This window comes from Mchenga conophoros, linkage group LG4 (genome assembly GCF_057382185.1).
Source record: "Mchenga conophoros isolate Kocher_MC1m ecotype Shallow Benthic linkage group LG4, M_conophoros_male_GT1.1, whole genome shotgun sequence".
Lineage (NCBI taxonomy): Eukaryota > Metazoa > Chordata > Actinopteri > Cichliformes > Cichlidae > Mchenga > Mchenga conophoros.
Window position 1 is genome coordinate 35,820,033 of NC_140529.1, and position 26,057 is coordinate 35,846,089.

General features: G+C 37.4%; 1 protein-coding gene across 1 annotated transcript in view; it reads right to left on the minus strand.

Annotated features, from left to right (window-relative positions):
* Positions 1 to 26,057, minus strand: part of LOC146576688 (myosin heavy chain, fast skeletal muscle-like) — a 98,979-nt gene that overhangs the window by 28,455 nt on the left and 44,467 nt on the right. The window contains exons 40-43 of the mRNA XM_085272130.1: positions 24,908 to 25,028; positions 9,620 to 9,697; positions 5,294 to 5,379; positions 2,531 to 2,593 (exon numbers count right to left, since the gene is read on the minus strand). Coding sequence (XP_085128256.1) covers positions 2,531 to 2,593; positions 5,294 to 5,379; positions 9,620 to 9,697; positions 24,908 to 25,028 — 348 coding nt within the window. The remainder of the gene's footprint in view (positions 1 to 2,530; positions 2,594 to 5,293; positions 5,380 to 9,619; positions 9,698 to 24,907; positions 25,029 to 26,057) is intronic.

Here is a 26,057-nt window from a genome sequence, read left to right on the forward strand (position 1 = left end):
TCTGTTAATATTGTTTCCAAGCCTGGGAGCAACCAGGAATGTTCTTAGTTTATTAGCTGATAAAACAGGAGACAAAACGAGGTTAATCATTGTTAATACAAATACTAACTGTAAGATACATTTAAAGCCATTAATCACATATACAGGTTTAATATCTAAAACATGTTTTAAATTAAAGGTAGCTGAAATATATGGTGCCATTTACACCATTTGCACACACAGATGTTAGGCAGCATTGACACCGATTAATTTCAGGCTTCAACGCTCTTGCTTCTCATTCACATGCATTGGATGATGTCACATGTTGCTGAACTGAATTATGGCTCCGTCGCTTCACTTTGCTCATGAGAATGATGCGGTGGCGTGCACAGGCATCAAAAAATAGGAGCTAATACTAACTTTTAATTGTAGCTTGGCTAGCTTGCTTTTGATAAAGGCTGGTTGCTAGCATAATGCTGCAGTCACAGCCTGAATGCAAATCACAGACTTGTCTATGAACACTATCCCGCTCTTGGCCATACTGTAGTGATACTGAGCAAAGAGCAACACAAACCAGAAATGGAGAAGGTTTATTTTACTTTCAAGGTGAAATTTTCCATTTTGTTACATTTTTTCAAGTTTTACTAGCAGTTAGCGCGTTTGTGTACTTCTAGCGACCAAAGCAATCGATTTCATCCAGTAACCTCCAAGAACGAATGATGCAGAACAGATGCGTTTCCCTAGCAACCAGTACTTAAGTCACATCCATTTTGGCTCTTGATCAATGTTCACACGATGCCACATGAAATATGAGCGTAATGATACCTAACCACTTTATGAGAGATCATATGTTAATTAGCTGAACTTTTCTGGCATTTACTTTTTCACCAGCAGCCCAGATACGTTTTTTTTATTTTACTTTTCAGAAATACTTAACATCTTCTGATAGTGAGCCAGCTTGGTAGCTAACTCTGATGAACCTTGTGAATCCTTTTCACAGTAACATGGCAAAAAATCTGGACCGTGTTTTAACTCTTCTTTCCATTTGTTCGGACCCAGATTGCCGTTTCTTCACTGAAACCTCCTCTGCAAAGATGCCAGCTGACGTGGTACCGAGCACGTGCAGCCCAGCAACAAGTCAAACCACAGGGGCATGAATGTTTCACTAAAAACCTCAAGTCTCAAAAATTATTAAATCTGATCCGATCGGTCAGATGTGGTGAAGGTGAAAACAAGGTCGCGAGGCGGCTGCTTCTCGTGTGTGAAGCCTCGGCGCCCCGCGAGGGTCCATTTTGCCAACAGTCATGGATGTGAGCGTCTCCATGACAACTGTGGAGGGGTTGTGTAACGTGAGGTGCACCACGACGAACAAAAAGACACCTCTGAGGGCCGACGTCACTGATTTAGTTGTTATCACCTGTATTTTTTTTTCCAGCTGCTGCAGAGACATTTAGCATGCATGATTGTTTTTTTTTCTTCCCAAGCATCAAGACTTCCCAGAAATTCCTCTTTTTTTTAGTGGAGAAGGAAAGAAATCTCTCCATGAGAACTCTTTGGATGAAGCCAAAGAACAACAATAGATCTGCGAGCTGTGAAAGGCTTTGGAAAAGCAAACAAAGAGGAGGAAGAAATAATCTTCAAAACAGTATGTCTTCTGTGAATATCTGAATGGTTCCCCCCTCCCTCTCAAACCACCACCACCACTTTCTCCTATGGCGGTGTTTTCCATTTCAACACCCATTAATCAGTGCTATTGCCTTTGTCACCATGGAAACTGGACTTGCTGCATCTCTCTCAGGTCTGGTGGTGTTTTTCACAATAGCCAGACTGACGGCTCCCGTGGCTGCAGCAGGTCAGCGAGCCCACCGAGTGCAAAATCAGCCCCTCGCGAGACACAAAACCCACCTCTGTCTGCTTCTCCATCAACGCACGACCGCCTAACCGCTGCCCCCCACCACCCCCTCACCACAGCCTGCATTATGGACTGAGAGATTACATAACTGCAACTACTGTCTGGGTATCTTCACACAAAGCTACTGTGTACATTATAGAAAAAAATCCCTGCACCGTGGTGAAGACCTCAGTTTCTACTCCGAGTGTGACCTGCAGAGGGTGATAACAACTGGAGGAGACAAACACACACTTAATCTGACATATCATAAAAATACCAACAGGATTCTGCAGGCTCCTCACTTATCAGTCATTAAAAACACATCAGAGAGTCTCCAAAGCGTGAATTAATCTTTGACAGACATAAAATCAATATTATAGACTGAGGCCGCTCAAGTCAATGAGACCGATATGAGTGCGAGACTCCCGCACAGCCTCTTCATTCAGATGATTGAGGTATCCAGTATTGCAGGGAACCCCCTCACATTACTCCACAAGGACATGTAATGCATTATGATTTGAGTTTAACGTCAACAGATGGTAAAAGAGAAAAAACAAGTGATTTGAACTTAATTGAGGTGCATGAGGAGCTTCAGCAGAGGATGCACAGATAGAAGCACAAAGAAGGAGAAGAGGAAGGATTAAGTTTCTCAGTACTCACAGTGATCTTGGTCTCCTTGACCTCCTTGATCTGCCTCTTGGCCGGCGAAACAGAGCCGGGGGGCTGCGGGGCGAGACAGGAGGGATCGTCAAAACTCTCCTCAGTGTCAAAGCTGGCTTCCATCATCATCCCTCTCACCTCCTCCTGCTTCTCTATTCTGGGAAAGCCTCACTCTCTCCTCTCTCCTTTCTCTTTCCCTCCACGCACCAAGGCTGCCAACGGTCTCACAAGCCGCGGAGTGAGCGGAGAGGAGTTGCGTTGCAGGAGGGGGAGGGAGGGAGGTGTGTGTAACTGCGGTGGGAAGGTAGCATGAGGGAGGAGGAGGAGGGAGGCAGTAAGGGGAATTGTGGCGGCTGTGGGAGCGTGACAAAGTCTTGCCTCCGGTTAATCTGCTGTCACATGAGTTTTAAGGTTGTAGCCCAATCACCACCTCACCTCCACACCTGCCTTCCCCTTTCACCTCACCCAATGATGTCCATGCAGGAGGAGAGATAAAAGATGAAGAAACATCACTGAGCTAGTTCAGGGATGGAGGCACTGGAGGATGGGAAGAAGGGAAATTTCCGAGGAAAGAAGAAAAAAGAGAGAGGACAAGGAGGCAGATGAGGAGAGGGGGGGGGGGGGGTGTATTTACATGATCCTTGCCCCCCCTCCCTCCCCAGAGACCCAGATAGTGAGGGAGGAGGGAGCAGCAAGGCGTAGGTGTTGGTGATGGGGGTTGGCTTGATGGAAATGGCTGAATGATGATATTTAAGAGACAAATTACAACTGGGAGGAGGGGGGAGAGAGCAGGAGGGAAAACAAGCAGCCAATGAGAAGCAGCGTCTCTGATTGTGTGTGTGTGTGTTTGGGAATGAGACGCATGCACATTACAGGGTTAAGCAAGTGCTCAGATTCAGCTGTGTGTAAACAGTGTGTTTACACCGGCAGCTACATTGCTATCGTCTTCCTCACGTGATGCCGCTTCACCCGAGGCATTGAACGTAAAAGCTGCGCACGGAGCAGCTTCCTCGCCACACCTTCGTACAACACCCACCTGGTCCAACAACAACACCATCAAACGAGAACGACACCGAGGAGCGCGACAAACATGTTCTCACCTTGGTCGTGCAAAACATGGCGGCTGGCAGCTCTGACCGCAACAACCACAGTCCAGGTTTGGCGGGATCCGTGGACCCGGCGCTCCCAGAGCTCCCAGTGTGAGCTTTGATTATTTGTTATTATTTTTTGGCTGGCCTGCTTCTTCACAAACTCTAACATTTGTCCAAATCTCAGACGCCCATATGGCCCAACTGTCCGTCCACCTATACTCTCCTGTGTGATCATGACACTGTATGCCCTCATCTGACTCGTAATTAGTCACGTGGGTTGGCATGTAATCGAAGTTGGCCTGGGTCCATCGGAGCTGCGGGAGCGGCCCTGCTTTCAGTGGAAAGAGAGCGCCAGCTTCCTTTGAAGTGGAATCTTTTACAGGAAAACTGTGGCTGTGGTGATATGGGTGATTGTGACCACAGAACAGCCTGACCAAACTAAAGAGCGTGCTGTGAGTGCTGCTCGCTTTTTACAGAAAGGAGGACGCGAAAAGACACGATGCACAAACAAAAACACGCGACTTTTTGGCAGTTCAGAGTTTTAGCAGCAAATCTGGGCGATGTCTCACTGAGCTGAAGTATCTAGTATCCAATCCTGACAATCATTGCTAAAGAGTAAGACAGCCAACAGGGCATCATACAGTAATTCTTTGGGGAACAGGCAGTGATTCAAGACTGCATGGAGGTTCTAGAAAAAGCATAAAAGCTTCTAAATACTGAACTCTGAAAGTGAGCTTTTCCATTTTTATTTAAACAGATGTTTTAGCCATTTCTTGCCAAATGTGCAACAAATGAGCGAGCTATCAGCTATTCTTAGTAAATATATCTTCAGAGAAATGAATTCCAAGTGCTCAGATACCAAGGTTACATTCTCAGACTGTGTTGTTATTATCCTAAAGCAATTTCAAACAGTTTTAACCTGAGAACAGCTGCAGTTTGTCATTTCTGAGAAACCTTCAAACCTAAACTTTGCCAAAATGACTGTGATCACCTCATGTTACAGTTTAAAGTAATAAAGAGAGGGAATTATAGGTTAATTTCTTCCTGGTTTTGGAGTCCTATGCTATAAAAGAAGATGAGACTGGAATAATTACATTTATCAGCATTAATGAGGGTGAAAACCTTTGTTACTGTAACAGCAAATTATTTTTTGACAGCTAAGGAAAATCTACATGTAAGTGATCTTAAATAGACACGTGGTGCACTCAGTAAGAAAACTGTCAGAGTGGAGGATGCTTTAAGTAAATAGAAAGCAGTCTTAGCACTTCTGATCTATTCATAGCTTATGAGTTGCTATTAATTTAGAAACGTTACATAAAGGTGATTTGTATGAAATCAAACTTAATTTTGGTTAATGATTGTCCAGTTTTATCAACCAATCACCAGTGACGGGGTATCAGATGCTCAAATTTGAGATACTTGTTGGTTAAAAGACGAATGCATTGACCCTGTGAGACTGTGATGGTGATGGTAGGTAACTCTGATGTTAGGTTTGGCAAAAAAAACGGATGTAAGCCAACTCCTAAGAAATGGGTGTTTTTATTGGACGAGAAAGTGGAAAGTGGAGAGGAGACTTGCTTTGATTAAAATGTGATCACACCATAAAAGTAATCATCATCATCATCTGCTGTTACTTCAGACTCAACATCATTGCACGCCTCTTTCGGCTTACCTGCTTGTGCATCGCAGGTTTCCTCAGAGAAACATTAGCGACCTCTGCAGGCTGACCTTTCTTTGTGCTGCTGTGGCATCCGTTGGCTGAAGAAAAGCAGATAATTACTCACGTTAGAGTTTAAAGTATTTTTCAGCACTGAGTTGACAAAAACGAGCAGATGGTAAGTGAACGAGTTACATCCTGACATGCAGAATTTCAGAACAAGAAAGAACTGTCAGCGTTAATCTCGTTAAAATGACGTTAACGCGACAAATCTCCGTTAACGAGTTACTGCGGATGTGTGAGGCTGGACGGCGTCAATGTGTTAACAAGCTAACGGCATTGATGCCGTCCAGTCCCAAGCACGGTTGTGTTAACGGGTGTGTTAACAATAAGGTGTTAACATCACCTTATTGTGTCAGACAAATTGAACTGCAGCTGCAGGGATTTATATTTTGATCCAGAGGACAGGGAACACCTGGGAAAGATGCATCAGTTAGGGATTCTCTTTGCGCCATAGTGCCCCCTTGTGGAATAAGTAAAACAAAGCAATCTTGTTTATGGCATCATTTGATTTAATTTAGTTGGATTTGGTCGCCATCCATCCAAACATTTTTAGCCAGTCACAATAAAACCATAGATGATATCTCAAATTAAACACAAAGGCAGTGAACGGATCATCCAGTCATGGTGACGGGAAAAGCGTCATAATGTAAATGGGCGGGGCTTCTACCGTTCAGCCGCTAAATCTGTAGAAGTGTAGAATTCATAAAATATGAATCTACATTTTTACAATGTTTATCTACTAATTTTACCCTTGTTGGTTTATACATGAGAGAAATAGTAAAAACTGGCTAACTGATGTTTAGCCACAAATACCTTTTATAAGTAGTGACACTAGAAAAACTACAGCTAAGTTTTTAAATTAAAAAGTAAACGTCTATAATAAAGGCACACATCCTTGAAACATTTTCTTTACAGGCTACGTCCAACTAAAATAAGACATGAACTCTAGAAACAACCCAAAATATCATGTTAACTAGCTGCTGATTCAGTAATTCATTGAATAATTCAGCAATCAGTGTTTAGCTGTTAGACCCTTTGGAGGACACTGAGTATTTTTTACTACTACAGTGTTCTAATTTCACATTGGTACAGTGTGGTTCTGTCCTCAAACTCACACAGAAAAGCATATTGAGATATTCATAATCTGGGCCCTCGGGGTTCACAGCTCTGTAGCATGTCCCTGGTTTCATCCTACAGGCCCATGATGGTTCCTCATTTCTTTGTGATTCATGAGCTGTCGGCTCGTTGTATATCAAACCGGCCCATCTCCAGCTCAAGGTAAACACGTGATCCCGGCAGAGCGTGACCCCCGAGGCCACGCGTCACAGCCGGGGACGCTGATCGGATCAGGGCCCCTCCAGGACACTGAGGCCTCTCCAGAAATAGGGATGAACGTCACTTTACTCAGAAGGGCTCTAAAGAATCCACAACCCTCGGTGACCTTTGTCAGTGACCATAAAACTGAGTATTGGCAGGTTTCTGATCCATGTGGTTTGGACACAAAAGAGAGCAGAAAGGACCCTGTGAGGCCTTCTGTTAAGAAGACAGCTTCAGGGTGAAAATGGGACTCTTGAGGATTTAAACAGAGACAGGAAATGTGGAACAGCTAGCCTGGCTCTTTCTGAAAATACAACAGATCGACTAGTTAATAAACTAATTTTCTTGACTTTCAATGTCGAGAAAATTAGTTTGTGTTGACTATTTCTCACTGACTGACCTCACAAGAACAGCATGAAGAGAGCCAGAGATTAAAAATAAGCAATAATTAAATGCAGAGAGGTGAGAGAAAAAGGCAAATGAAAAACACTCAATGCATCATGGGAATCCCCAGCAGCCTAGACCTATTGGAGTGTATCTAAGGGAGGATTCAGAGTCCCCTGATCCAGCCCTAATTATATGCTTTATAAAAAAAAGTAAAGTTTTAAGCCTAATCTTAAAAGCAGAAAGGGTGTCTGTCTCCAAAGTCCAAGCTGGGAGCTTGTTCCACAGAAGAGGGACTGAAGACTCTGCCTCCTATTCTACTTTTAAACACTCTAGGAACAACAAGTAAACCTGCAGTGTGAGAGCGAAGTGCTCTAATGGGGTGATATGGTACTACGAGGTCTTTAAGAAATGATAAGGAGTGTTTATGACAACACGCCTGGTACAAAAATCAGATTTTTTAAAGTCACAGTGAAGAGAAACAGAATATGTGAGCAGGAATATTTATGAGTAATGTTAAAATGCAATAAGCATAATGCAGCATGACTGCCTAATGTAGCTAATAGTCCAGTATGGTTTAATATGATATGCTACATTTAGGTAACCACACATCGGCCAACTACCTTGCAGAGATGACCGTCCACAAACATGGGCTCTTAGATTGTTTTCTCATTTGATCTAAAGCAAAATAAGGAGTTCAGAACATGAAAGGGTTCCAACTGAGAACCATAAAACATCAGGACCTGAAGCAAGAACGAGTTATCAGACATATTTTTTCACAGATACGGCCCCAGTACCAATTTCTGTTTCCATGTAGCACTTTCATAAGAAGTCACAGAAAATTCCTGCCACCAAAGTTGGAAGCAGGAACATCAGCAGCTACGGAAAGGACTGCTGCAAGAAAATCAGCAATTTCCAAATTCTTTGCAGCATGAAATTGCTTCCCACGATGATTAGAGGACAGAGACGTAAATAAAAAGCAAACAAAAGAAAACACAATCTGTGTTAGCTGTTACAACAAACCTAGAAACTCAATAAAGCAAGGACTCAAAATAAAAGCAGGAAAAGCCCAGGGAACACTTGGAGAGTGAACACACAGAGTGTAACTTGACAAAGTGACAAGGACAAAGGCAAAAACGAGAACATGTATACATCCAACAACAGAAGGTTGGTTACAGAGCAGACCCAAGTGGGAGCAAAAAGAATAAAATCTGAAGTAAAACCAAAAACAACACATAAGAAAACAAACCTGTAAAGAAAGAAAAGACAAATAACAAACACGGAACTGTGAAAACTGACACTAAACAGAATATATCTGGGACCACATCGCATGACATTTTCCAGCCGACATGAAGGCAGACCTGTCTCAGCACCGGCACTGCATCAGTGAAAAAGAGGTAAGCCTGTACTGTATGTCTTCAAAATATCCACAGGTGTGCAACTTATACTAAAAAATACAGTTTTTCAATACAAAGTCTGGCTCAGAGGTAAACTGGAGTCACTGTAGTTTCTCTGGGTGCACCCCGCCTGTAGGAGCAGAGCTTCTCTGGTGGAAAAGCAGTGATGGTTTTCAGTGACTGCCTCGTGCAGCTGTGGGAGAAAAAGCATCTGCACACCTGCTTACCAGGAAACATCTCTGATTCTAGCTGATCAGCACAGTCTCTTTATTAACTAAGGAGACAGACTCAGAAGGTGCATGTTTATGTATCTGTTGTCCTTAAACGCGTGTTAGGCAACTCCGTCTTATCTTCTTCCCGTTGGATGCCGTGCCGTTATTTCTCCCTGCCTGCTCGGACCAGCTGCTCAGATCCCCGGTTTCCTGTCCAGAGGTCAAAGTCAACATTTGTGCGGCTCAGATCTGAACTGGGCCTTCGCTAAACGTCTTTTTCTCCGAGGAGGGATCGCGCTTGCCTGGTTAAACGCTGACAAACTCCCCTGCAGCTGACTGCCTCCCCGGTTGTTCTTCCTCTAAGTGTGTTTGGGCCACATGCCAGCACAAAGAAGCAAACCATCTGCTATGTGCAAAGATGTCGTTAGCGAGGATGCTGGCAGCGATGGAACATAATAAGCCACTCATTAAGAAAGTGCAGGATTTCCTCTCGTAGTGTTGGATGAGCTTCATGATAATGTAGCAGAGAAATGTATTACGAGAGATTTGTCAAAGGTTCCTTAAGAGCCTTTTGGAAAAACATTACAGAGTCTCTGGAAAAATGATTAGTATTGTGTCACATTTAGCTGAAGGAACATGGTCTTAGCATAATAAGCAGATTAGCACTGATGATGAATGATTGCCAAAAGGCTTAATATGTCTGACTGGATAAATGTTGAAAAATTAAGTTATAACCTGTAGCTCCAAATGCAAATAACCCCAGTGATGGAAGGAGTTTATGCACCGAGATGACACTCATCAGCTTGTTTTTGTCTCTCTTGGTCATTCCTAACCACACAAACCTCCTTTCTCATTCCTTCAGCGCCTATTTTCTGCTCTAGGTGCTCTTATTTTGTTTTCCGTGTGATTGTGCCTTTTGCAATGCTTTCTAAAAATGGATGACTAGGATGATGAAGGCCAAGTTTTACCATATGGTGAGGAGTTCTGTCGTGCCAGCGGTCTCTGCGGGGCTTCAGCTGACGAGGACGGACGTCGCCATGTTGTTTCTGGAACGATATAAACAACAGGAAGGAGGACAGCGTGGAAAGAAGTCAAAACAAAGACAAAAACAGAACTTGCTTTAACGTGAATGTGCAGGGCAGCTCCTCAGTCACTGCTTCGCAGTTGTTCAAGATTAAGGACGGAAACAGCTTTATAGAGACTTCAGGTGTATAAATATGAAGCACAATAGAGCACAGAAAGTCAACGATGCCTTAATTTGTTGGTTTCAAAATCTAGACAGTCAGAAGATGCCTTGTGAGACAGTGGGAAGGAAAAACTCCTTTTTAACAGGAGGAGACCTCCAACAGGCTCAGAGAGGGGAAGCCATCTACTGAGACCAGCTGGAAGAAGAAGGGAAGAGAGAAAAGAGCAGCACAGAAAGCCAAGGACAACACAAACGGTGGGAGAGAGTAGAAAGTGAAAAGAAGTCCTGCAGCATGACTGAGGATAGTTCAGGGTCACATGATCCAATCCTAACTATCAGCTTTACCAAAAAAGGAAGTTTGTAGCCTCATAATAAAAGTAGACAGGGTGTCTGCCTCCCACTTTTAGAAACTCCATGAACCACAAGCCTGCAGTCTGAGAGTGAGGTGCTCTGTTACAATAATATGATACCGTGAGAGATGATGGAGGCTGATCAGGATGTTGTACGAGGAAATCAGGGTTTTATTAAATTTAAATTCTGCATTTAAGAGGCAGCCAATGAAGAATCATCCACCGATGTGCTAGCACAAAAGATTTTTCTAATGTCATGGTGACTTTGTCAGCAGAAGTTGAATTAATCCACAGTTTCTTCTGTTGCAGGAGTGCATGAAGACTCCACCAAGCAGCAGGTTATATGATTGGCTTTTCTGTTTGTTAGCAGGATTACTAGAGACGCTGTGGAGTTACGGCTTACAAGTAATTAACTCTCAAAACATTTTTTCATTCTTTTCTACAGCGGCAGAGGACAAAATTAGATGTTCATGCAGCATCTTCACAAATATAAAACTGAAACAGGGCGACATTGTTATGAATTTCTCCAAAGAATTTCGCAAACTAATTCAGATCTTTCTGCATCCAGAACTTGATTCATGCAGAGGGAAGCTTCTCAGTCGCTGACTGATTTTGTTTTTGCTCTTGTGACAGCAAAACAGTCGGAGTCAGACTGCTGGTCTGTGTGACCAAAGCAGCCCAACGGCCAATAAAAATGTATGTACAGAGGGTATGTTTGTGTACATGTTGGTGTAGAAATAATTTGGTAAAATTTAAATATTAAAATTTTATTTGAAAATGTGGATTCCTGTTTATTTGATTGTTTTTGTGACATTTTATCTGGATTTTTCCCTTTTTGATTTTCAGACCTCATCTCAGCACAGAAAAGCTGTTTAGTACTTTAAATGTTATTTTTTTCAGACATTGGAGAAATGACTGCAGATAAGGGCAAGAGGATAAAGGAGAAGTTTTCGTATCCTGAAAAATGCAATAAAAAAAATTAGACTGTACTCATCCATGTATGCAGTCCTTTTAGGTGCAAAATGCCATTCTGGATAAATTTCAACTGGCTTCCTGTAGTTTAGCCGTTTAGCATCAATCATTCCACTTAGCAGAGCAGGAAGTCCTTTACGCTGCAGTAACTGTGGGTGAATTAGTGTCGGTCCTTATGTGCAATCAAACAGCTTCTTCTAAGAGAAACACTAAAGTGTGGATTAGGAGTGATATTCAGCAGCAACGTTACTGTTGTGGCAAGAAAGCTACACACAAATGTCCAAATAGGCATGAAAAGCTTAAAGTCAAGAACTTCTAATATCTGTTATTGCAATGAGGACACTTTAACTTATAAGTCACTGGATATCACATTGCATACTTTATTAATTAATTAATACTTAAATTAGACCTACTAATTTAGGTAGACACTGAAGAGCAATATTTTGGTTTTGTCCGTGTTTTGCTGGTGATTTGTTAGAGCAATGCTCCTGCTATTTCTAATCTGAGTGACTGAATTACTGAGGCCCAAGAGTGAAATTATGGGGAACTCCACAAGTGTAGTGAATGTGTTTTTGTTTGTTTTTTTACACCAGTGGTTATTAAATAATTATGTGTGATCAAAGGTAAATAGTAAATACAATTTTGTGTCTTCCTGCAAAGTTCTCGATATGTAGGTGAAGGGTGGCAGTGATATAGGCTGTAGTTTTAAGCTGGTTAAGTTTAAATACTATGTGAGGTTTGGGCACTAAGAAGTAGATGGTTAGGTTTGGGTTCTGAAAGCTCCTTGGTTAGGTTTAGGCAATAAAACCTCAGTTACACAGAACAAGAGACTGGTCAACAACCTCCTTCCGGTTGCTACTTGAAATCGTATCCCCCAAACAGTTGGTGAGTGGTTGTTTGAGTTTGCTGGGTGAAATCAGCCGCAAAGAGGGTGCTGCATCAAAACTGTTAACATGTTAATCTTACCTGGTATTTCCCTCTCTCCCACATAAACATGGCAAGTGGTTAATTTACATAAATGCTTTTATTGTAAGAAGCTGTAAACACAAAACAATTCTCCTGTATCATTAAATATCTTTAACTGTTCATTGGCAGGAGGCACATTGCTTCATCAGCTGACTGTATACTGTTAGTCAGTTCTTCAGCACCAAAGGTTTTCATGCACAATAACAAAGCCTCAGCTCCTGCCTGTGAATCTTTTTCATCATTCCAAATCCCACTCTCATATTTGCAGCTCCAAAGGGACTAATTCTGTTGTTTGTTTTAAACTTCCATTGTTTTCATTCAAATTCTGTTGTGTTCATTCAAATTCCGTTGTTTTCATTCAAATTATGTTCTTTTCATTCTAATTCCATTGTTTTGATTCAAATTCTGGTCTGTTCATTTTAATTCCGTTCTTTTCATTGAAATTCCGTTTTTTTCATTCAAATTCTGTTGTTTTGATTCAAATTCTGTTTTTTTCATTCAAATTCCATTGTTTTGATTCAAATTCTGTTCTGTTCATTCTAATTCTGTTGTTTTCATTCTAATTACGTTCATTTCATTGAAATTCCGTTGTTTTCATTCAAATGCTGTTGTTTTCATTCTAATTCTACTCTTTTTATTCAAATTCTATTGTTTGTTTTAGAATTCTGTTGCTTTCATTCAAACTCTGTTCTATACATTCTAATTCCGTTGTTTTCATTCAAATTCCGTTCTTTGTTTTCAAATTCCGTTGTTTTCGTTCAAATTCTGTTGTTTTCATGAAAATTCTTTGGTTTTTGATCAAATTCTGTTGTTTTCATTCAAATTCTGTTGTTTTCATTCAAATTCTGTTCTTTTCATTCAAATTCCGTCATTTTTATTCAAATTCCGTTGTTTTCATTCAAATTCCATTGTTTGTTCTCAAATTCTGTTGTTTTCATTCAAATTCCGTCGTTTTCATTTTAATTCCGTTGTTTTCATTCAAATTCCGTCATTTTCATTTTAATTCCGTCATTTTCATTCTAATTCTGTTGTTTTCTTTTAAACTTCCATTGTTTTCATTCAAATTCTGTTGTTTTCATTCAAATTCTGTTCTTTTCATTCAAATTCCATTGTTTTGATTTAAATTCTTTTCTGTTCATTCTAATTCTGTTGTTTGTTTTAAACTTCCATTGTTTTCAGTCAAATTCCATTGTTTTGATTCAAATTCTGTTCTTGTCATTCTATTTCCATTGTTTTGATTCAAATTCTGTTCTGTTTATTTTAGTTCTGTTGTTTTCATTCAAATTCGATTCATTTCATTCTAATTCCATTCTTTTCATTGAAATTCCGTTGTTTTAATTCAAATGCAGTTGTTTTCATTCTAATTCTACTCGTTTTATTCAAATTCAATTGTTTGTTTTAGAATTCTGTTGCTTTCATTCAAACTCTGTTCTATACATTCTAATTCCGTTGTTTTCAATCAAATTCCATTTTTTGTTCTCAAATTCTGTTGTTTTCATTTTAATTCCGTTGTTTTCATTTTAATTCCGTTGTTTTCTTTCTAATTCTGTTGTTTGTTTTAAACTTCCATTGTTTTCATTCAAATTCTGTTGTTTTAATCCAAATTCCATTGTTTTCATTCAAATTCTGTTTTTTTTTTCATTTTAATTCCGTTGTTTTCATTCAAATTCTAATCATTTCATTCTAATTCCGTTCTTTTCATTGAAATTCCATTTCCATTCAAATGCTGTTGTTTTCATTCTAATTCTACTCTTTTTATTCAAATTCTATTGTCTGTTTTAGAATTCTGTTGCTTTCATTCAAACTCTTTTCTATATATTTTAATTCCGTTGTTTTCATTCTAATTCTGTTCTTTTCATTCAAATTCCGTCGTTTTCATTCAAATTCCGTTGTTTTCATTCTAATTCCGTTGTTTTTGTTCAAATTCTTTTGTTTTCATGCAAATTCTTTGGTTTTTGATCAAATTCTGTTCTTTTCATTCAAATTCCATTATTTTCATTCAAATTCCGTTGTTTTCATTCAAATTATGTTCTTTTCATTCTAATTCCATTGTTTTGATTCAAATTCTGGTCTGTTCATTTTAATTCCGTTCTTTTCATTGAAATTCCGTTTTTTTTTCATTCAAATTCTGTTGTTTTGATTCAAATTCTGTTTTTTTCATTCAAATTCCATTGTTTTGATTCAAATTCTATTCTTGTCATTCTATTTCCATTGTTTTGATTCAAATTCTGTTCTGTTCATTCTAATTCTGTTGTTTTCATTCTAATTACGTTCATTTCATTGAAATTCCGTTGTTTTCATTCAAATGCTGTTGTTTTCATTCTAATTCTACTCTTTTTATTCAAATTCTATTGTTTGTTTTAGAATTCTGTTGCTTTCATTCAAACTCTGTTCTATACATTCTAATTCCGTTGTTTTCATTCAAATTCCGTTCTTTGTTTTCAAATTCCGTTGTTTTCGTTCAAATTCTGTTGTTTTCATGAAAATTCTTTGGTTTTTGATCAAATTCTGTTGTTTTCATTCAAATTCTGTTGTTTTCATTCAAATTCCGTCATTTTTATTCAAATTCCATTGTTTTCATTCAAATTCTATTCTTGTCATTCTATTTCCATTGTTTTCATTCAAATTCCGTTGTTTTTGATCAAACTCTGTTGTTTTCATTCAAATTCTGTTGTTTTCATCCAAATTCCATTGTTTTCATTCAAAGTCCATTGTTTGTTCTCAAACTCTGTTGTTTTAATTCAAATTCCGTCATTTTCATTTTAATTCCGTTGTTTTCATTCAAATTCTGTTCTTTTCATTCAAATTCCATTGTTTTGATTCAAATTCTGTTCTGTTCATTCTAATTCTGTTGTTTTCATTCAAATTCTATTCATTTCATTCTTATTCCATTCATTTCATTGAAATTCCGTTGTTTTCATTCAAATGCTGTTGTTTTCATGCAAATTCTTTTGTTTTTGATCAAATTCTGTTCTTTTCATTGAAATTCCATCGTTTTCATTCAAATTCCATTGTTTTCATTCAAATTCCATTGTTTTCATTCAAATTCCATTGTTTGTTCTCAAATTCTGTTGTTTTCATTCAAATTCCATCGTTTTCATTCAAATTCCATTGTTTTCATTCAAATTCCATTGTTTGTTCTCAAATTCTGTAGTTTTCATTCAAATTCCGTCGTTTTCATTTTAATTCCGTCGTTTTCATTCAAATTCCATTGTTTGTTCTCAAACTCTGTTGTTTTAATTCAAATTCCGTCGTTTTCATTTTAATTCTGTTGTTTTAATTCAAATTCCATCGTTTTCATTCAAATTCCATTGTTTGTTCTCAAATTCTGTTGTTTTCATTCAAATTCCATCGTTTTCATTCAAATTCCATTGTTTTCATTCAAATTCCATTGTTTTCATTCAAATTCCATTGTTTGTTCTCAAATTCTGTTGTTTTCATTCAAATTCCATTGTTTTCATTCAAATTCCATCGTTTTCATTCAAATTCCATTGTTTTCATTCAAATTCCATTGTTTGTTCTCAAATTCTGTTGTTTTCATTCAAATTCCGTCGTTTTCATTTTAATTCCGTCGTTTTCATTCAAATTCCATTGTTTGTTCTCAAACTCTGTTGTTTTAATTCAAATTCCGTCGTTTTCATTTTAATTCTGTTGTTTTCATTCTAATTCTGTTCTTTTCATTCAAATTCCATCGTTTTCATTCAAATTCCATTGTTTTCATTCAAATTCCATTGTTTGTTCTCAAATTCTGTTGTTTTCATTCAAATTCCATCGTTTTCATTCAAATTCCATTGTTTGTTCTCAAATTCTGTTGTTTTCATTCAAATTCCGTCGTTTTCATTTTAATTCCGTCGTTTTCATTCAAATTCCATTGTTTGTTCTCAAACTCTGTTGTTTTAATTCAAATTCCGTCGTTTTCATTTTAATTCTGTTGTTTTCATTCTAATTCTGTTGTTTTCATTCTAATTACGTTCATTTCATTGAAATTCCGTTGTTTTCATTCAAATGCTGTTGTTTTCATTCTAATTCTAGTCTTTTTATTCAAATTCTATTGTTTGTTTTAGAATTCTGTTGCTTTCATTCAAACTCTGTTCTATACATTCTAATTCCGTTGTTTTCATTCAAATTCCGTTCTTTGTTTTCAAATTCCGTTGTTTTCGTTCAAATTCTGTTGTTTTCATGAAAATTCTTTGGTTTTTGATCAAATTCTGTTGTTTTCATTCAAATTCTGTTGTTTTCATTCAAATTCTGTTGTTTTCATTCAAATTCCGTCATTTTTATTCAAATTCCATTGTTTTCATTCAAATTCTATTCTTGTCATTCTATTTCCATTGTTTTCATTCAAATTCCGTTGTTTTTGATCAAACTCTGTTGTTTTCATTCATATTCTGTTGTTTTCATTCAAATTCCATTGTTTTCATTCAAAGTCCATTGTTTGTTCTCAAACTCTGTTGTTTTAATTCAAATTCCGTCATTTTCATTTTAATTCCATTGTTTTCATTCAAATTCTGTTCTTTTCATTCAAATTCCATTGTTTTGATTCTTATTCCATTCATTTCATTGAAATTCCGTTGTTTTCATTCAAATGCTGTTGTTTTCATGCAAATTCTTTTGTTTTTGATCAAATTCTGTTCTTTTCATTCAAATTCCATCGTTTTCATTCAAATTCCATTGTTTTCATTCAAATTCCATTGTTTGTTCTCAAATTCTGTTGTTTTCATTTTAATTCCGTTGTTTTCATTTTAATTCCGTTGTTTTCTTTCTAATTCTGTTGTTTGTTTTAAACTTCCATTGTTTTCATTCAAATTCTGTTGTTTTAATCCAAATTCCATTGTTTTCATTCAAATTCTGTTTTTTTTTTCATTTTAATTCCGTTGTTTTCATTCAAATTCTAATCATTTCATTCTAATTCCGTTCTTTTCATTGAAATTCCATTTCCATTCAAATGCTGTTGTTTTCATTCTAATTCTACTCTTTTTATTCAAATTCTATTGTCTGTTTTAGAATTCTGTTGCTTTCATTCAAACTCTTTTCTATATATTTTAATTCCGTTGTTTTCATTCTAATTCTGTTCTTTTCATTCAAATTCCGTCGTTTTCATTCAAATTCCATTGTTTTCATTCTAATTCCGTTGTTTTTGTTCAAATTCTTTTGTTTTCATGCAAATTCTTTGGTTTTTGATCAAATTCTGTTCTTTTCATTCAAATTCCATTATTTTCATTCAAATTCCGTTGTTTTCTTTCAAATTATGTTCTTTTCATTCTAATTCCATTGTTTTGATTCAAATTCTGGTCTGTTCATTTTAATTCTGTTCTTTTCATTGAAATTCCGTTTTTTTTCATTCAAATTCTGTTGTTTTGATTCAAATTCTGTTTTTTTCATTCAAATTCCATTGTTTTGATTCAAATTCTATTCTTGTCATTCTATTTCCATTGTTTTGATTCAAATTCTGTTCTGTTCATTCTAATTCTGTTGTTTTCATTCTAATTACGTTCATTTCATTGAAATTCCGTTGTTTTCATTCAAATGCTGTTGTTTTCATTCTAATTCTACTCTTTTTATTCAAATTCTATTGTTTGTTTTAGAATTCTGTTGCTTTCATTCAAACTCTGTTCTATACATTCTAATTCCGTTGTTTTCATTCAAATTCCGTTCTTTGTTTTCAAATTCCGTTGTTTTCGTTCAAATTCTGTTGTTTTCATGAAAATTCTTTGGTTTTTGATCAAATTCTGTTGTTTTCATTCAAATTCTGTTGTTTTCATTCAAATTCTGTTGTTTTCATTCAAATTCCGTCATTTTTATTCAAATTCCATTGTTTTCATTCAAATTCTATTCTTGTCATTCTATTTCCATTGTTTTCATTCAAATTCCGTTGTTTTTGATCAAACTCTGTTGTTTTCATTCAAATTCTGTTGTTTTCATCCAAATTCCATTGTTTTCATTCAAAGTCCATTGTTTGTTCTCAAACTCTGTTGTTTTAATTCAAATTCCGTCATTTTCATTTTAATTCCGTTGTTTTCATTCAAATTCTGTTCTTTTCATTCAAATTCCATTGTTTTGATTCAAATTCTGTTCTGTTCATTCTAATTCTGTTGTTTTCATTCAAATTCTATTCATTTCATTCTTATTCCATTCATTTCATTGAAATTCCGTTGTTTTCATTCAAATGCTGTTGTTTTCATGCAAATTCTTTTGTTTTTGATCAAATTCTGTTCTTTTCATTCAAATTCCGTTGTTTTCATTCAAATTCCGTTCTTTGTTTTCAAATTCCGTTGTTTTCGTTCAAATTCTGTTGTTTTCATGAAAATTCTTTGGTTTTTGATCAAATTCTGTTGTTTTCATTCAAATTCTGTTGTTTTCATTCAAATTCTGTTGTTTTCATTCAAATTCCGTCATTTTTATTCAAATTCCATTGTTTTCATTCAAATTCTATTCTTGTCATTCTATTTCCATTGTTTTCATTCAAATTCCGTTTTTTTTGATCAAACTCTGTTGTTTTCATTCAAATTCTGTTGTTTTCATCCAAATTCCATTGTTTTCATTCAAAGTCCATTGTTTGTTCTCAAACTCTGTTGTTTTAATTCAAATTCCGTCATTTTCATTTTAATTCCGTTGTTTTCATTCAAATTCTGTTCTTTTCATTCAAATTCCATTGTTTTGATTCAAATTCTGTTCTGTTCATTCTAATTCTGTTGTTTTCATTCAAATTCTATTCATTTCATTCTTATTCCATTCATTTCATTGAAATTCCGTTGTTTTCATTCAAATGCTGTTGTTTTCATGCAAATTCTTTTGTTTTTGATCAAATTCTGTTCTTTTCATTCAAATTCCATCGTTTTCATTCAAATTCCATTGTTTGTTCTCAAATTCTGTTGTTTTCATTCAAATTCCGTCGTTTTCATTTTAATTCCGTCGTTTTCATTCAAATTCCATTGTTTGTTCTCAAACTCTGTTGTTTTAATTCAAATTCCGTCGTTTTCATTTTAATTCTGTTGTTTTCATTCTAATTCTGTTGTTTTCATTCAAATTCCATCGTTTTCATTCAAATTCCATTGTTTTCATTCAAATTCCATTGTTTGTTCTCAAATTCTGTTGTTTTCATTCAAATTCCATCATTTTCATTCAAATTCCATTGTTTTCATTCAAATTCCATTGTTTTCATTCAAATTCCATTGTTTGTTCTCAAATTCTGTTGTTTTCATTCAAATTCCATCGTTTTCATTCAAATTCCATCGTTTTCATTCAAATTCCATTGTTTTCATTCAAATTCCATTGTTTGTTCTCAAATTCTGTTGTTTTCATTCAAATTCCGTCGTTTTCATTTTAATTCTGTTGTTTTCATTCTAATTCTGTTCTTTTCATTCAAATTCCATCGTTTTCATTCAAATTCCATTGTTTTCATTCAAATTCCATTGTTTGTTCTCAAATTCTGTTGTTTTCATTCAAATTCCATCGTTTTCATTCAAATTCCATCGTTTTCATTCAAATTCCATTGTTTTCATTCAAATTCCATTGTTTGTTCTCAAATTCTGTTGTTTTCATTCAAATTCCGTCGTTTTCATTTTAATTCCGTCGTTTTCATTCAAATTCCATTGTTTGTTCTCAAACTCTGTTGTTTTAATTCAAATTCCGTCGTTTTCATTTTAATTCTGTTGTTTTCATTCTAATTCTGTTGTTTTCTTTTAAACTTCCATTGTTTTCATTCAAATTCTGTTGTTTTCATTCAAATTCTGTTCTTTTCATTCAAATTCCATTGTTTTGATTCAAATTCTTTTCTGTTCATTCTAATTCTGTTGTTTGTTTTAAACTTCCATTGTTTTCAGTCAAATTCCATTGTTTTGATTCAAATTCTGTTCTTGGCCCTGTGCTTCGTACGTCGCTTACTACATCCAAGATCAAATGAAACATCCAAGACCAAATCATCGCGCTAACTCTGAGCTCGCTATTCCGGTTCCCCGAACACACCTGTTGTTGACGATTAGTATAGCTGGATGAAGTAATGTGAGATCACTGGGTGGCCCAACAGGGGCTACGCATCGATAGTAGAAACATTGATCGGCAACCCTTTGATTGGTCAGCGAAAATGTCGAAGGAGCGCGCTCGGTATTTTTCGGCAGCAGAGCAAGAACTCTTGAGTGAGGGATTTCAGGAGTTTCAGAGTTTAATTAAAACGCAAGGGAACACTGCAAAGGCTGCAAAAGCAAGGAGAGAGGGCTGGCAGAAAGTTGCTGACAAATCAAACTCGTAAGTAATTCAATAATAACAATAATAATGGAGTGGATTTATAAAGCGCTTTTCAAGGCACCCAAAGCGCTTTACAATGCCACTATTCATTCACTCTCACATTCACACACTGGTGGAGGCAGCTACGGTTGTAGCCACAGCTGCCCTGGGGCAGACTGACAGAAGCCAGGCTGCCATATCGCGCCATCGGCCCCTCTGGCCAACACCAGTAGGCGGTAGGGTAGATTTATCATATCACACCATATTATCCAATATTATATTACATTATATTATATTATAATATGTTATATTATATCCCCTTTCACATTAGAGCCACAACAGGACCCACTAGAACATGGGAACAAGTAAAAGTGAAATATAAGAATATTCTACAGAATGGTAATATTTATCACTTATATTGCTTTTAGTCTCTTGGAAAGAGACCCTGGAATACTCTGTTTGTTTGTTCATAACAGCAACCAAGAAAAGGGCAGAGCAAAAAAAAAGACAGGTGGTGGTCCTGCACCCCCTCGTCAACAAGTTGGTTAAGTGAATAATACCCTCACGGGAATATCGATATCTCTCTATGAGCACACTGTCGCGCTGAGCTAAAGGATCCTGTCTGTCCCGCAATATACGCTGAATTCTGAGGACTCTCCTTATCAATCTTGCACCTTCCGCAATGGGTTGCTCGCGTAAACGGACAGGACATGGCTGCGACAGGCTTCCCAAATCCACCTTCGCTTTTATAGCCGTGGTCTCTCATCTTGATTACACGAAGTAATTTACAATTACTACTCTGAAATATGAATTACATCTGTAATAATCACATACATGTAATAGAATGTTAATAGTTCATTTCCCTTTTTTAGGGAATGACCTGTATGTATCTGTGTGAAATCAATAAAAGGATCAAGTGCTGCATTATCTTTAGTTACATTGATGTTATTTATTTATGGTGAAACAGTGGTGGAATATCGCTGTTGCTTTCGTATGAATGACGCGGACATACCTGCGTGGCCGCGATCTAATCCTGTTTACATAAAGTAAACCTGCTCCCCAGCAGGTTTACGCTTACGGCTCTGTTGCTATGACAGCAAGTCCCGGATGGGCTTCGGGGAACCGAACGATCCAGGATCACGCGAAATCGTCAACAATCTCATCCAGCTAACTCACTTAGCGCGGTACGAAGAACAGGCCCCTTGTCATTCTATTTCCATTGTTTTGATTCAAATTCTGTTCTGTTTATTTTAGTTCTGTTGTTTTCATTCAAATTCTATTTATTTCATTCTAATTCCGTTCTTTTCATTGAAATTCCATTTCCATTCAAATGCTGTTGTTTTCATTCTAATTCTACTCTTTTTATTCAAATTCTATTGTCTGTTTTAGAATTCTGTTGCTTTCATTCAAACTCTTTTCTATATATTTTAATTCCGTTGTTTTCATTCTAATTCTGTTCTTTTCATTCAAATTCCGTCGTTTTCATTCAAATTCCGTTGTTTTCATTCTAATTCCGTTGTTTTTGTTCAAATTCTTTTGTTTTCATGCAAATTCTTTGGTTTTTGATCAAATTCTGTTCTTTTCATTCAAATTCCATTGTTTTCATTCAAATTCCATTGTTTGTTCTCAAACTCTGTTGTGTTAAATCAAATTTTGTCGTTTTCATTTTAATTCCGTTGTTTTCATTCAAATGCTGTTGTTTTCATGCCAATTCTTTTGTTTTTGATCAAATTCTGTTGTTTTCATTCAAATTCCGTCGTTTTCATTTTAATTCTGTTGTTTTCATTCAAATTCTGTTCTTTTCATTCTATTTCCATTGTTTTCATTCAAATTCTTTTCTGTTCATTCTAATTCTGTTGTTTGTTTTAAACTTCCATTGTTTTCATTCAAATTCCGTTGTTTTTGATCAAATTCTGGTCTGTTCATTCTAATTCCGTTCATTTCATTGAAATTCCGTTGTTTTCATTCAAATGCCTTTGTTTTCATGCAAATTCGTTTGTTTTTGATCAAATTCTGTTGTTTTCATTCAAATTTCGTCGTTTTCATTCAAATTCCGTTGTTTTCATTTTAATTCCGTAGTTTTCATTCTAATTCTGTTGTTTGTTTTCAAATTCTGTTGTTTTCATTCAAATTCCGTTATTTTCATTCAAATTCCGTCATTTTCATTCAAATTCCGTCATTTTCATTTTAATTCTGTTGTTTTCATTCTAAATGGAAAGATTTCAGCTGATCCTCCTTCGTGCACCTCCTCTATTACAGTAAATGACACTGGCTGAAAACAACAAGCAGCTTCCTAATAAACACAACGATGTACGCTGGCATCCTGGTGGCAGCTGTTTTGAAGCTTCATATTCAGACGTGAAACAACAGCAAACTAACAAATGAAAAGAGACTGCTGCCGCACATGGCTTCTGAATGTAAAAATAGCTTTTGGGTTATTTTTTTCTGCACTGTGTGTCTGTTTGTGTGTTTGTGCTTGAGCCAAAGAGCAATCGTTGCCAGAGGTGCTGTGGGAGCAGCCTCAGTTTGTCCCGTGGGAGCCCATCCTATCCCCCTGGATTCCTTTCCAAATGAAGTGTAACACACACACACACCGGAGCAGATGTTTGTGAAAGGTCACCTGCCTTCGAGCTTCTGTATTAGTACGACTCCTCAGCGGTGGGAGCAGAAGACAAACAGCAGAGAAAAGACACTTCTGAATCCACAGTCTCACTGCTCGGTATCGAGTGCCACACGTTTAAGATAATCAGATTAAAGTGGATCGAATCGGCAGGCCTTTCTCCACATGAACAGGCTGCTGAGATACAATGATGGGGAGGAATGATAATGAGGCCTCTCACCGTTCACAGTGTTAAAGCGCTGAGAGCTGAATGCTGAGATATATAAATTAAACCAGATCTGCTGGAATCAGCACATTGGAGGTGTAGATTTACTGTAATGCCCAACGGCAATAAACAGTACAGTTTGATTGTTTAAGCTGATTTTCAGTGGATTCAGATGGAACGTTTTGTTCCTGGGTATCAATTCCTTTGCACAAATATATGACGGTGTTTAACAAAAAAAGGAAAAACCATCATGGATATGCAGAACAATTAATTCAGTCAGAAAGCACTTTTGTGTAGACGTCTCTGTGACGATGAAGGGCCAAAAATGCAAAAACAAAAGGAAATAAATGTCTTAATAAAAACCAAAAAACATCATGAAATGCAAGTAAATGTTTCTCATATGGTTTTAATTTTCAGTTGTTAAATATAATAATAATAATAATAATGGACCTGATGTTGTGTTTATCATTAATTATGTTCAGTTTGCTTCATCTTTAGTTTTTCACCCTCGTGTGTTTCCTGTCAGTTTATCCTCAGTTACAGGTGCTGTTTGTTTTGACCTCTCGGTTTAGTCTTTGGGTTTTATAGTTAGTTTCCCTCAGGTCCCCCTTTCTGCAGGTCTTCCTGTATGTTGCTTTATGTTGTTTTATTTTGGTAGCCTTTGTCCACGGTCTCGTTTCCCTGATTGTTTGCACCTGTGTTTTCTCTACAGCTGTGTTCACCTTCCCTCAGTGTGTCTGTGTGTGTTTGTGCTCTCGGCTTGTTTCTGCTCGACATACTGTTTGCTGTGTTTTCTGTTATCTCCTGTGGTTCCTGAATTCCTGTTATTTTCCCCAGTGTTTCTTTTGCTTAACCATGGACTTGTTCTTTAGTTACCTTTTGCACTCCTGTTACACCTGCAATAACGAGTCATCTTTATTTTGCTCTTTGCCTGCTCACAAACCTGCTTTGGTGTCCTCATTCCTTCTTTAACCATAAAAAGCTTTGCAATAAAAACCAAGCTAATGTTTGGATTCCAAAAACTGGAGTTCCTAATGGTCAGTTTAGTCTGGATACACAAGTCAGTCAGTCCCCACAGACTGTCATAATGACTCTACAGAGGGTCAATTCTTTATATTGATTACCAAGCTGGTTTTGTTAAGACTTAAAGGTAGGGGTGTGGCAGCTTTGACCTACGTGTGCTCCAACACAGGAAGCTGTAGATTATCAATTAGGCTTCAGTTAACTGGAGACCAGTTGGCAACCATCTTACAACAACTGGTCACAAGAGAAAAATATGTTTTCTGTGACTGGTTGGCTGTGCTGCACAAAAGCATTTAGTTACCTACTAGCAACTAAAGCAATTGCAAGGAGGTTTTTGACTTTTTATAATTTATTTCAGCCACAACTTCCAGAAATCACTTGTCAACTGGTTGGGAAAACACATTTTTCTCAAGCAACCTCTGTTTGATAGGTCATGGACTGGTTTCTAAACCTGTGTGACTGAAGCCCGATGCTCTACCTCGACAAGCTAGTGTGACTGAATTGGGCGTCTGTCATGTTTACGCTGTTGGTTTCTTATGAAGCATTTTTTATGGAATCTGAAAAATAAGAAGCAAATGGGTTGATGCAATTATGGTTACATCCAACATATTTAGTGTGTGATTACAACTGTTTTCCACATGTTAGAGGAACCATCATTTAACTGGTGTATCTAATCTCAAGCTGGTGTTTTATTCAGTGCTCTATCTGTACCTTTACTGGAGCTGTTGACATAATACCGCAGTCCCTCAGGTGTAATGTAGCTGCTCCATCCCGGGGGAAGAGGCCGGCTGTCAGTCTCCTCAGTGGGTGCGGCAGAGCTCTCAGGGGCTGGCTTCTGTCACAGAACAAATTCCCAGTTTACTACCACATAAACCCAGCATGTGTCCAGGTGTTTCTGCATGAAAATATTACAATACATTATTTTAATATGGATGTACAGCCTGCAGGAGACAACATACTGCTATGTTTGACCTTAACTCCTGTTGGTTAGCTCCACAATATTTTTAATTAGGCAGTTTGTCTCCTAATTTCCTATCAAGTTGCACAGTGCACATTTGGTTGATTAATCCCAGACACACGGAGCTGAAAGCTAGTTTGGTTTAATAACGTGGCCATTAACTGCTGGGGATCCTGAAGGCTGTGCAAATAGATAGCTGAGTTTACCCCGAGTGAGGGAAGATTGAGTAAACGCGTTTGTAATGTGATGCTGCTGCGTCATTAAAGTTTATATCACGTTACCGCCTCTACACAAGCTTGCATACACAGTAACTGTAAGGAGTCATGACAACCTCTGGGATAAGTAATGTTATTATCATCGTATTCCCATTCGGCTTTTCAGCGCTTCGCACTTGCTACATAATGGTGTTATTCATGTGGTGAAATAGGATCCACTGAATGGATAAATAATGATAAATGCTCGCTCCACCTTATCAGCAATCCCCAGGAGCCTCCGTCATGCTGAAGCCATTTTATTTGGGCTGCACTCGGAGCGCGCAGGGCCAGAAATTACTGCAGCGTGCTTTACAAGGGAAAAGTCGTTTTTAATCTGCAGGGATCGCCGCCGCCCGGCTGTTCATTTTCAAACGCAGGCTAGCGTGGCCCGTACAGATCTGTCTGCTGAGTCTGACAGAGGCTCTGCTGAACTCCAGGACGGTGCACTCCAATCAGACATCTGAGGGGAGGTGGGCGGATGCGACGGGACAGATATATAAATGGAAGATTACAAGCGGAGTGATAAAGGAGCTGTATCGTGTTTCTTTGCTCGGATGGGTAACAGGGCAGAGTGGGTGGATAAAGTCGATTGATGTGCAACATTAAATGGGTCTCATTGGCTCTTTTCTATCCTCGCTTCTGATGTCGG